Source organism: Papio anubis, chromosome 9 (assembly GCF_008728515.1).
Source record: "Papio anubis isolate 15944 chromosome 9, Panubis1.0, whole genome shotgun sequence".
In the NCBI taxonomy this organism is placed as follows: Eukaryota; Metazoa; Chordata; class Mammalia; order Primates; family Cercopithecidae; genus Papio; species Papio anubis.
The window spans coordinates 44,801,127-44,813,780 of NC_044984.1; the positions used below are offsets into that span (position 1 = coordinate 44,801,127).

At 54.2% G+C, this 12,654-nt stretch overlaps 1 protein-coding gene across 2 annotated transcripts; it reads left to right on the forward strand.

The window, feature by feature from the left end:
• The first annotated feature begins 1,550 nt into the window (after nt 1-1,550).
• AQP6 (aquaporin 6) lies at nt 1,551-9,180 on the forward strand. Of its 2 annotated transcripts, none has more exons than XM_021922314.2 (5): nt 1,551-2,497; nt 4,510-5,495; nt 6,301-6,459; nt 6,723-6,861; nt 7,498-8,358. In XM_021922314.2, the coding sequence occupies exons 2-5, from the start codon at nt 4,839-4,841 to the stop codon at nt 7,800-7,802; spliced, it is 1,260 nt and encodes a 419-aa protein (XP_021778006.2). In that variant the 5' UTR covers nt 1,551-2,497; nt 4,510-4,838; the 3' UTR covers nt 7,803-8,358. The 2 variants fall into 2 exon arrangements, with proteins under 2 accessions (XP_021778006.2, XP_003906403.2); XM_003906354.4 differs by having other exon boundaries at nt 1,556-2,497; nt 6,723-6,803; nt 7,498-9,180.
• Nucleotides 9,181-12,654: the final 3,474 nt, after the last annotated feature.

Here is a 12,654-nt window from a genome sequence, read left to right on the forward strand (position 1 = left end):
GGTGATATGGGGAGAGATGGAAGAGGACCCGGAGGAGAGGGGGAGAGCGGACAGAGGGGGCTGGTTGTTGAGATGGGTGGACAGGAGGAAGGACGGCTGGGAGGACCAGGTCTCTCCGCTCCTCTTGGCCTCAGCTTCCTCCTCCGTCACGTGTGGATGAGGACATCAGACCTCCTGACCTTTCCAGGTTTTGTGGGGATCGGTGAGATGAGGCACGGGAAGCCACCTTGAATTCCCTCCCCATCAGTTTGTGTTCTCCCTCCTCTTCTCTCCCGGTACCTTCCTCCTTCCCCTCCCCTTCACCCCCCTTACTTTCCCCAATCTCTGGTAGGACCTCAGTCAGAGCTGCATTGACAGGCAGCCCTAGGCAGCCAGATATGGAACCTCGGCAAAAGGTTTTTGAGCATGAGTGAGCTTAAAGCTTGGCACTAGAGCCCAGTGCTGGCTGGGTCTGGGCAGGTGCTGTCTAGGACAGGAAGCCAGGCCTGGAGCAAGCCCTGGTCAATGCCCACCTGGCCTCAGGAGGTAAAGGACCTTGTCCCAGGCCCGGCAGAGGTCAGGAGACTCAGCCCCGGGCTAGCTGGGGACAAGGGCTGCTGCTGCACTTAGCGCTTTCAGGCTCCAGGGCCCAGGGCAGGTGCTGAGGTGCCTGTCTTGGAGCGGCCTTGCAGCCCCGTCCCCACAGCTGTCTCACAGCAGGGGGCGGGGAAGTTACAATCCTAATCATTCACATTTTCTGACTCGGAGACCCTCTCCTAGGTATCAGCACATTTACTCCTAACTACACACAGGGAGGAGGGCATTATTAGCATCATCCCCATTGTATAAATGAGGATCTTGAGGTTAAGCAACTGCTTAGGGTGCAATAAACATGGCAGTGTTCGCAGTCCTTTCACTGGCCTCATCAGCAGCTCTCAGGTCAGCGTTACTGCCACTTGGCGCCCATTTAACAAGGGCAGAAACTGAGGCTAGGTCAGATGAAAGGACTGGTAAGTGCCTGTCCACCAAGCCCTCTACTGGCCCTGCTTGAGGTGAGGGAAGCAGACAAGTGCCCTTGAACTACCCTGGGACAGCCCCCAGCCAGGGAACCTTCTGTGCCAGGGAGGAACAGTGCCCACGCTGCCCCCACAGCCATGCCCTGTCATCCCCTGAACGTTTATTGAATGACTCCTCTATGCCAGCCAGGGATGGAAGTCTGCTGGAACAGTGGAGGCATTGAGGAGGCAGAGGCTACAACAGCCCCTGGCTTTGCTCAAGTCCTGCTTCTCTAAGAAGCTTGCCCTGATTCTGCTGGAGAGGGAAATCAGGGCAGGCTTCACAGAAGAACTGCACTTGAGCAAAGTCTTGAGAGACAAAAAGGAGAGGCATCCAAACTCCATAGCAAAGGGCTCGTTCTGGGGAACTATGTCTGGTCTGTTTGGAGTAAAGGGTGCAGGGTGGGCAGTGGGAGGGGAGGCTTCCTTGCATGTTAAACATGGGTATTCAGACCTGATTCTGAGGCAATGGGGAGCCATTGAAAGCTTTTGAGCAGAGGAGTAACGTGATGAGCTTTGCATTTTGGAAGGATCTCTCCAACAGTGAGTGGAAAGGAGAGTGGTGTGGAAGGGCACAGATATGTAGTGTAGTCTGAGAGCTCAGGAAGGAGGTTAATGCAGTCATCCTGGAGAGATGATAAGGGCTGCACTGGGCCAGTGGCAAGTGGGGATGGAAAGAGGTGTCAAATGTGAGAAAGAGCTACCAGGAACCTGGTACCAGGAACCTGTTTGCTGCGGGCTGGGGGAAGGGGAAGCATCAGATGATTCCTGTGTTCTGGCCTGGGCAACTGAGTGACAATGGGGTGAGGAGAAGCAGGCCGGAGGGTCCAGTGAAAGGTGAGTGGGTCTGGAGTTCAGGAGAAAGATCTGGGCCAGAGGCAGTGTTGAGAGTCGACAGTATCTGCAGGGTGTGGAAGTCACAGGTGGGAACAGGGCTGCCCAGGCACATTCATCAGGAGTGAGGGGCCATTGGCCAGGAGTAGACAAGGCCTGGGCTTAAGGATCAGCAGAAGAGGAGCCAGCCACGGAGGCAGAGATGCCCTCACACAGGTGGGAGGACAGCCAGGAGATGTGCCTCAAAGGCAGGGAAAAAGGCGTCAGGAAGGAGATGGCCGGCAGCCACAGTGGGCTGGAGAGGAAATCATGCTGGCCTTTGCCAGAGCGGTTTCAGTAGCCGGGGGCTGGGAGCTGTTGTGCAGTTGATATGTGACTGGAACCTTGACTCCAAACCATGACCTTCCACTGCTCCGCGACTACGCAGGCACATTTATAGGGAAGAAGTCAAGAGAAGGGGAAGCCTGAAAGCCACAGGTGAGACTGGGAATGGCCAAGAGAGGGTCCCAGTCACTCAAAGGGAGCCAGAAGTCCAAGGAGGGTCCCCCGACCCCAAATTGTACACCAGAGAAGGGCTGCCTCTACTTCAAGGCCACAGGGCAGCTGGCAAGGACACAGGGCGGCTGCAGGTGAGTTTGACTGGGAGGGAGGATGGGAAGAAGTCTGGCCTGGTAGCTTGGCTTTCTAGGTAGGGTGGGAGGCAAGGGTGGGTGCTCTGCTGAGAGAAAGCCAGAGTGAGCCGAGTACTTGAAGAGAGTGGGGGAGGTTTAAAGAATGGGGGGAGAGCTGTGGAAGGATTGCTGAGCAGAGCTGCGATCCCTACTGGGGCCAGAGACCATGAACTTGTCATGGCAGTAGTCCGCACGGCTGGGCGAGTTTCTCCAGCAGTGCTCAGTAGCGCGGATGGAGGGCAGAAAGGCATGGAAGAGGATGAGAACAGAGACACGCAGCAGGGACGGGGTGGAGAGGACAGGGAGCCAGGACCATGGGGTGCTGGCAAGAGCCTGCTCAGGGTGAGATGCCCAGGAGTTCCCTGGAGAGGACAGGGTGAAGTCGAGACAGCAGGGAGAACAGAAGGGAATGAGTGAGGGATGTTACTGGGACTCAGACAGGGATTGGGAGGAACAGAGCCTGTGGTCCAGAGTTGAGATGTTTCTCTGGACGATATCAGAGGGATCAGTCCCCGGTGGGGGAAGGTATGAGTATGAGGCTGAAATGGAGCAGACATAGTCATCTGCCCTGGGAAGTCAAGAAGTTTTGTTCATTCATTTATTCATTCATTCAACAAATATTTCTTGGGCATTTACTATGCCAATCTCTGTGCAAGACACTACATGCAGGGGTGAACAAAACTTGGTTCCTGCCCCGCAAAGGCCTTCCTGCCTTGCCTCACTGGGGAGACACATTCACACCATGACAGCACCCTGTGGTGACTGCAGTGTAGGAGAATGCTTAGGTGTGGTGGGAGCACGCAGAAGGGTCCCCACCCAGGAAAGGAGCAAGCGATGTCAAAGCTAAACCTTTGGGATGGGAGTTACCCGAGCAAAGGGAGTGCAAGGGATCTCCAAGAAGAGGAGAGAACTTTCTCCAAGCAGAGGCCAGCAAGGGTGTGCATTTGGTGAAACCAGAGGGTAACGGAATGGGGAGAGGTGAGGTAGAGCTGCAGGGTCCCTGAAGGCAGGCACAGAGCTTCCAAAGGGATGGGAGGCTTGGAAAGGATTTTAGCAGGGGAGCAGCATGATCAGATTTGCATTTTAGCACTTGGGCTGCAGTATGGAAAATTGATTGGAACGGAGCAAGGGAGCAGACAGAGAGACTGGTTAAAGGCTGCAGGGCAGCAGGAGTGGCAAAAAGAGGGCACAGTCAGGAGATATTTAGGATTCAAAATCAGCAGGACTTGATGCTTTTCCTGGATGGGGGAAGGAGGGAGAAAAGGGTCAAGGATGCTTCCCAGATGCCACCAGCTGAGCTGGAGAAAACAAGAGGAGAACATGGGGGTTGAGGGTGGGGGTACCAGGAGACAGGAGGATCACATCTGAAGACAGGCTGCATTTGAGGAGCCTGAGAACAACCAGGGTACATCTGTGGGCAGGTAGATATGCCAGGGATGAGGTCAGGACACCCAGCTGTGGTTAAGAGGGGAAGACTGTTATTTCAGTAGCTTGGCAGACTCTTCTTAGGGAAGAACACTTTTGTTTGAGAAAATACCTTGCTATCTGCTAGGGTTAAAAGGGGGAAGCCTAGGGCATGGGTGACCGTAGGGCCAGTGTAGCCACAAAAAAATGGTTAAGCTGCCTTGTGTGAGAAAGGAGTAAAATCTGTTTGGCTCCTGAGAGGAGGAGAGCAGAGAGGGAGGGGCTGAGAAGGGAGGGGAGCGCCGGGGAGGACAGGGAGGCAGGAGGAAGTGAGTGAAGGGCCAGTGGAAATTCCCACCGGTGGACAGCAGAGGTGCCCATGGCCTTGTGATCTGATGTGGTTTGAGTTGCTGTGGAATAAACCCCTTCTCCACCTGCCCCTCTGCAACCCCACAGGCCGCAGTGTCCACAGTGTCCTTGGTAAAGTGGACTCTATTCACATTTGCATTCTGTGAGTGCGGGTATAGGTGGGAGTGGAGGAGAGGATTTACTTTCTGGGTTTACAGGCATGGTGTGGTGTCAGCCCATTTGGAAGCAAAGCCTAGATATGGAGGGGGCCAGACGAACAGGACCTGGGAATGCACAGGACCCCCTGAAGCAGGCCGGGGATCTGAGTGATCTTGCTATATCTAAGCTGACGTTGGAACATAAACAGTCTGAAATCCCATGACCCCCGCTGCCCTGAACCTGCGACCCTCAGGCCAGACCTTGGACTGTCTACAACACGAGTCAGGCCCAACCTGCCCTGGAAATCGTCCTAGGAGGTTCCAGCTCAGTGCCCAGAGACAGCCCCCACATCCCACCCCATCAGGTAAGCGCAGGCTGGAGCAGGCATATGAGCAACACCCCTCATTCCACCCCTCTACACACGCATAACCCCATCTGCCTGCTCCCTGCCAGTCTGACCAGCCCATTCCTGGGGACAAGAGCGTGGTGGAGGAGCTGCAGGTGGGGGCCAGAGAAGCCTCCACAGAGAGCAAAAGCCAAGGTCAGCCAGAGACAGGAGACCAGAAGAGACAAAGGAGATCAGAGACCAGAGGAAGGACAAAAGGCCTCAGAGCAAAGCAAGGAACAGCCAAGGCACCAGGACATGGATGCAGTGGATCCAGGGGGATGTGGCTGGGCCAACGTGTTGGCATGCAGGCTTTGGAGAGCCATCAGCAGGGCGCTGTTTGCAGAGTTCCTGGCCACGGGGCTGTATGTGTTCTTTGGCGTGGGCTCTGTCATGCGCTGGCCCACAGCACTTCCCTCCGTGCTGCAGATTGCCATCACCTTCAACCTGGTCACCGCCATGGCTGTGCAGGTCACCTGGAAGGCCAGTGGGGCCCACGCCAACCCCGCCGTGACGCTGGCCTTCCTCGTAGGCTCCCACATCTCTCTGCCCCGTGCTGTGGCCTATGTGGCTGCCCAGCTGGTGGGGGCCACGGTGGGGGCTGCTCTGCTTTATGGAGTCATGCCGGGAGACATCCGAGAGACCCTTGGGATCAACGTGGTAGGTGCAGGGAGGGGCACCTGGAGGGCCAGGAGGTGGGAATGTGCACAGGTGGTGCAGGCGGAGGCAGGACAGAGGCGAGGGAGCAGAGGAGGAAACAAGTCAGCTGCAGGCTCCACATCCCCCCAGGCTGGGCCCCAGGACCCAGAGGACTGAGACTTTGACCTCAGTCTAGGCAGAATAGAAATGGGATAGCGGCACGAAGAACAGGTGGAGAAGGAAGAAGCCACATAAAGGAGAAGGAATAGAAGGACCAGGCATTTAAGGGTAGACACGGCCAAGGGAGTGTGGGGACTATGGGCAGAGAGAAAGCCTGAGAGAAAGCAAAATAAGCTTTCTGCATCTTCGCCTTGACTTTGGGGAGGACTTTCAAGGGGAGAGAGGACTTCATTTTTCTCCCAGACTCCACCCACGTCCTCTGCTCTCCAATTGCTCCCAAGTTCTTCCCTCCACCTCAAGGCCTGCCTCACTCCCCCCTTCCCCATTTCCTAACCATCTGTGTTCCACCTTCTTCCCTCAAATCTCCTTCCACACCTGCTGCCAGTCTGCTCTCAAGCAAGCCTCCTGAACCACTGGCCCCAACCAACCCACTGGTGGGGTGGGAGGACTGCCACTCACTTCTACAGGGAGCAAGGGTCCACAGCAGATATGGACTCCTCTGCACAGACCTCCTGAAGTCCTGAAGCTGGGCGGCAGTGAGGTGTCACCCACTTCCAGCTGAGGAGACCAGGCCCAGTGGCAGGGGTTTCTCTGCCTGTCCGTGGGCAGAGCCCACGTCTAGTCCAGAGTAACTCCCTCTGCCCAGGTCCGGAACAGTATTTCAACTGGCCAGGCGGTGGCAGTGGAGCTGCTTCTGACCCTGCAGCTGGTGCTCTGTGTCTTCGCTTCCACTGACAGCCGTCAGACATCGGGCTCCCCGGCCACCATGATTGGGATCTCTGTGGCACTGGGCCACCTCATTGGGGTAAGGAGCAGAGGGGACACTGTGCACATGCACATACCGGGTCCGTCCCTGGGGAAACTGTGGAGCCCTGAAGGCTAGACAGTGTCCCTCCCTGAGCCCCTCGTGCCTTGGAGCCAAAGTGGTACCCCCTGCACTCTAGGCCCAGGATGTGGCACTACAGAGGCTGTGGCTGCGGCTAAGGCTCTGAACCAGGACTGAGAAATGGTTCCCTCTCAGGCCTGCCTTAAACCTTCTCCCACCCTGACCCTGTACTTGCTCCCCAGATCCACTTCACTGGCTGCTCCATGAACCCGGCCCGCTCCTTCGGCCCTGCTGTCATCATTGGGAAGTTCACAGTCCACTGGGTGAGCGCCTCTGCCAGCAGCCCTGGGGAAGGGAGAGAGCCTGAGCTGGCGATAGATGGTGGGTTTCACTCGCAGCAGGTCCACACAGACGGGGTGATGGGGGCCCGAGACCTTTCTGAGCCTGAAGTGCAGCCTTCCCTAAGCTCAGAAGGCCAGGGTGAGTGTCCTGGCTGGGACTTCCATTCTTTTCAGCTTCAGTCGCCCGGGATACCCAGTAGACTGGCAAGAAATGGGCCAGGGCAGGAGCTGCAGCCTTGGCCCAGACTTTTAAGTCCTGGCTGTTTCCTTATTCATTTTCTCCAGCTGGACCAATTTTCAAACTTGGATAAAGATAAAGACAAACAGAAATAGACACACACCAGCAGAGACAGAAACAGCAATAGCCAGGACTCATGGCTAAAATGGGGGAAGCGAGAGGAAAGAGGCGGGGGTGGGTAAGGAGACTGGCCCCAGGCCCCAGCCATGGCTGCAGAGCCTGGGCTCAGCCCCAGGGAGGGCAGGGAGAGCAAGGGGCAAGGTCCCCTTACGTTGTGGGCTTGGGAAGCATGACTTGTGGTTCTCAAATTTAGCACCTTATAGACAGTTGAGGGAGACCTGGGAGATCAAGTTGGCACTAGGGAAGCAGGCAGCGGTCCCAGAGCCACCCTGTGGTCCTGATGGTTCCTGGGTGAGGTGACGACATCCTTCTCCTCAGGTCTTCTGGGTGGGGCCCCTGATGGGAGCCCTCCTGGCCTCACTAATCTACAACTTCATCCTGTTCCCCGACACCAAGACCCTGGCCCAGCGGCTGGCTATCCTCACAGGCACTGCAGAAGTGGGGACAGGGACAGGGACAGGGGCAGGGGCGGAACCCCCGAAGAAGGAATCCCAACCCAGTTCGGGAGCCGTGGAGATGGAGAGTGTGTGAAACAGCCGAGGCCTGGCTGCACCCTTGGGCTTCCTGCCTTGCAGGGCCTGCATGGAGGTTCTCCCTGGGGGTGGTGGGAGGGGGAGGCTTGACCTCTTGTCCTGACCAGGTGGGCCGGAGGGGACAAGCCCTGTCCCTGGCATTACATTTCTAGGTAGAATCTGGGAGTGAATTTGTCCCATTCCCTCTCCATAGGGCTTCCGTGCCTCTCAGTGGGACAGAACAGAGGAAGGCAGGGGACTTAGGACCGCCCTCCCCTCCTCTCACCCATTGGACCCTGTGGGAGTCCTGAACCCCCAGATGCTCGAGTCTTGGGGGAGAAAGGAATGGGAGCCCAGACAGCCACTCTGCTTAGACATTGGAGCTATAGGGACCTCAGGGAACCCCAACTTCGTACCCACCCAGGAAACCCTTGGTCCTGAGGGGACAGGCTCTTCTGGAGGAATCAGGCCCTGGGACAGCCTCTGAGCTTCTGGGGGGATTTCTCTGCCCTTGGGTGTGATTTTGGGGGCTATATTTCCTCCTTCAGACTGGGGGCTTCCTGAGGACAGAGACTGCTCTACCAATAGATCTTTATTTGTTTGTTTTGAGACAGAATCTTGATCTGTCGCCCAGGCTGGAGTACAGTGGTGTGATCTCGGCTCACTGCAACCTCTACCTCCCGGGTTCAAGGGATTCTCCTGCCTTAGCCTCCCAAGCAGCTGGGATTACAGGCGCCTGCCACCACGCCCAGCTAATTTTTTGTATTTTTAGTAGACATGGGGTTTCGCCATGTTGGCAGGCTGGTCTTGAACTCCTGACCTCAGGCAATCTGCCCACCTCGGCCTCCCGAAGTGCTGGGATTACAGGCGTGAGCCATCGCGCCTGTCTTCTCCCAATAGGTGTTTATTCCTTACTCCTTCAAATGCTCTGGAGAGGGCCCCACCCTTGAGAACAGCTGACACAGAGAACATTTTCTCAGGCTGGTAGAGGGGTGGGATAGAGGAAGGGAGGTTTGAGCCAGGCAGGCCTTTCCCAGGGAAGCCTCCTCCCAGGTGCTTGCCCCAGCTGCCACCCCACAGCCCACTCTCAGGCAGGAACAATCCTTAGAGGGAAGTGCCCATCTAGCCATTGACTCATGACCTGGGTCAAAGAAGCCATCTCCAGCCTCTCTGTCAGCATTACAGGATCCCCAAAAAGCTGTTGAATAAGCCCTAAGGGTGGTAGGAATCCAGGAGGGACCCAGGAAACTGAGATTTGAGATTCAGTGCCTCTGAAAGACTACCAAAGTCTCAATTGGTTTAATATTTAAAAGCTGCTATAGATTTATTCTGCCCACAACTTGGGGGTCCTATCTGGATCTCGGCTTCTCCAGCTGTAAAGTGGACACAATCCTCCTCCAGGCACTGCTGTGAAATCAAGAAATTGGAAAATACTTTTTGGAAGTTAAAATGCTAGAAAAACAACCCCAATAAATGATGATGATTGTTACTGTTACTGTAATTATTGGGTTTAAAGACAATTGCTGTTGGTAATGAGAGGGAGGAGAGAAAAAGACAGTAAGATGACTGAGAGGGAAGGAGGAGAGACTGGGTTTTCTCTCACATCATTGGATCTACTTAACCAAGGACCTGTCTCCTCTTCTCTGGGTCTGCTAACCTTGGGTCTTTGTGGGTGTGAGGGGCTGTGGGAGGGCCCTGGAATGAAGAGGCGAGCCAATAAAATCAGTTCTTATCTCTATGACGCCCATCACCACAGTACCCTAAGATGCAGCAGCCAAATTCATATAGAAGATGGGGGCCTGGCAGCCAGGCACGGTGGCTCACTCCTGTAATCCCAGCACTTTGGGAGGCTGGGGGGTGAGATCACGAGGTCAGGAGATCGAGACCATCCTGGCCAACATGGTGAAACCCTGTCCCTACTAAAATATAAAAAATTAGCCAGGCATGGTGGCACGTGACTGTAGTCCCAGCTACTTGGGAGGCTGAGGCAGGGGAATCACTTGAACCCGGAAGGCAGAGGTTTCAGTGAGCCGAGATCATGCCGCTGCACTCCAGCCTGGTGACAGAACAAGACTCTGTCTCACAAAAAAAAAAAAAAAAAAGATGGGTCCTGGCCTGGTGCAGTGGCTCCCACCTGTAATCCTAACACTTTGGGAGGCCAAAGTGGGAGGATTGCTTGAGGCCAGGGGTTCGAGACCAGCCTAGACAACATGGCAAAACCCTGCCTCTACAAAAAATTAAAAACAGCCAGGTGTGGCGGCTCACACCTGTAATCACCAACACGTTGGGTGGCCCAAGCAGGAGGATTGCTTAAAGCCAGGAGTTTGAGACCATCCTGGGCGGCATAGCGAAACTCCATCTCTATTATTTAAAATGAAAAATTAAACTATAATACAAACAAAAGATAGATCCTTTTTAATGATATCTCCTGAGGGACTGGGGATGGGGAAAAGGCTGCCTAAGTCTTCCAAGGGCAGCGTGACAGGCCCAGCCTGTGACCAGTGCAGTAGCTGAATCCCTGGTGCTCATGGCCCCCGTAGCTGTGCTCAGCATTCTGTAATATCAATGCAGATGCTACTCATATCTCTCCAAGCTGGGCCCCACTCATCCGTGTTCACAATCTCTCAGAGCCCAAGGCTGCCTATGTCCTTTTATGAGCAGGGAGAGCTGGGCGTCTGTATGTATGCATGTATGAGAGCGTATGTGTACACGGAGGACATGATTGACTTGCTCAAGGTCAGCCAGTTCAGGAGCACAAACACTTAAGGTCTCCCCACTCCCAGTTTAGAATCTTCCAAAACAGAGCTCCTGGGGGGCTCATACAAGCTGCAGCCCCAGGAAGGAAGGAAACAGGAACTGGAGGGTTGAAGGGGATGGGGGTGTGGAGCTCCTACTGTAGGCTCTTAAGCTCCTTGACAAATGATCACTGCTTTTTGTCCCCAGAGCCAAGCACACACTGGGTGCTCAATATAAGTTTGATAAATGAATAAGGCTGGGCAGCTGGGGAGGAGGGGAGGCAGTAATAGATCAAGAGGAGAAAATTTCAGGAGTTACAGTTCCAGATAAGCCAGTATGACAGCAGCTGAGAAGCCTATGCTTCCAGGTTTGGGCTGGGGAGAGGGTGCATCGCCAGACATTTGCTGTTCCACCCACAATTTCAGAGCAGGCTTCACAACATCTGTCCCAGAAACTTACAGGTCAAAATATGAGGGGTTGCCTGAAGAGAAAGTCGAGGGGCTATTTTCACCAACAGTTCTTCAAAGCAGTTCTCTGTCAGGACAGAGCAGGAGGAAACAAGGTTCCTGAGAAGTGGGGAATTAGGTTAGCCTCTGAAGAGCATCCAAGGTTAGATGTGGAAATAAGTAACCAAAGGTTCACTTCCCCTTCTCTGGAGCCCTTTAATAGGACAGCAGGCCATCTGTTTGAATGAGGGAAGGGCTGGCCTTTGGAGAGCTGAATCTCAGTGGCTCCAGCTGGGGGAAGCAGGCTTCATTGGCATAGCCCCTGGGCCTGGGTGGGGGCAGGGGACGTGGGGAGGACAGAGACCCAACCAGGCCAGCCCTTGGTGTGCATTCCCTTCCTCCTGTTTGTCACGGAAGTTTTTAATTAATGGTGTGTAATCTGATCTGACCCTTCTCCCTGCTGAGCACTGCCTTCAATCAGTGGAGCCATCTGCAATTGCAATTCATAATTCTCCCAAAAGGGAGGGGGACTCAGGCCGGGTGCCTTGGTGATTAATACAATTAGCCTTTTATGTTGATGATTGTCTTAGCAGGAGCAGATGATGCTGCGCTGGGAGTCTGGGCGGTCGCCTCCCGATTGGCTGGCGGGAAGCCCCTCTCCACTTCCCACCCCCACTGCTCATCTTCAACCTACTCCCTCCAGATATAAAGAGGACAGGCCTCATCTGGGGCCATACTGTGCAAGGGGGAAAAGGCCAGGAAGGGGTCAGGCTCTGAGCCACATTTGGTCTCCTAGGACTGAAGGAATAGCAGAGTCACACCATGATCTGGGCGCTTTTACATTCCAAAGAAAATAACTTTCACCTAAAGGATTGTGCAGACCAAAGTTAAAAAAAAAACAAAACTGCATAAACGTAGACTAGGGGTTAACAGAGTTTAAATATAGGCTCAGGCACTTAGCAGCTGTGTGAACTTGGGCAAGTTACTTAACGATCCTGAGCCTCACTTTCCTCATCTGGAGGATGGAGTACAGTCAAAAGGGAGCTGGAAGAACTACATGAGATATGTGTGTGTTTCGCACCATGCCTGACGTGCAGTCAGATCTCAATCAGTGGTAGCTATTTTTACCACCATCATCATCGTGGTAGATTGCATTCTGTCTTCCATAAGTTCAGCTACTTCCCCTGCAGTTTCTAATGAAGCCTGGGCTATTACTAAAGAAGGGATCACATCCTTCCCATAACCCAGGCTTAGCGTGAGCTGAGGGGGGACGAGAGGAGAGAGTGTATGTGTGTATTTGGAGGAAAGGGGGAATGACAGAAGAGGGGTCAAGAATTAAAACATCAGAATTAAACACAAGAAAGAGGCCGGGCTCTGTGGTTCACAACTGTAATCCCAGCACTTTGGGAGGCCAAGGTGGGTGGATCACTTGAGGTCAGGAGTTTGAGACCAGCCTGACCAACAAGGTGAAACCCCATCTCTACTAAAAATACAAAAATTAACCGGGCGTGGTGGCACACGCCTGTAATCCCAGCTACTTGGGAGGCTGAGGCAGGAGAATTGCCTGAACCTTGGAGGCAGAGGTTGCAGTAAGTTGAGATCATACCACTGCACTCCAGCCTGGGCGACAGAGCAAGACTCAGTCTCAAAAAAAAAAAAAAAAAAAAAAAAAAAAAAAAAAAAAAAAGAGGAGAGTGAGAAATAAGGGCCTATCATAACGGAGAAGTGGAGCACTGAAGTGATCACACTGGGAGAGTTGGGAGACTCCGGGAATGGGGGTA

Bases quoted from the DNA above. Each gene is read 5' to 3' on its own strand.
- AQP6 (XM_021922314.2), top strand. From the start codon at position 4,839: ATGAGCAACACCCCTCATTCCACCCCTCTACACACGCATAACCCCATC. The intron at 5,496-6,300 runs GTAGGTGCAGGG...CCCTCTGCCCAG, and splicing joins AGACCCTTGGGATCAACGTG to GTCCGGAACAGTATTTCAAC. The intron at 6,862-7,497 runs GTGGGTTTCACT...CCTTCTCCTCAG, and splicing joins GCCTGAGCTGGCGATAGATG to GTCTTCTGGGTGGGGCCCCT.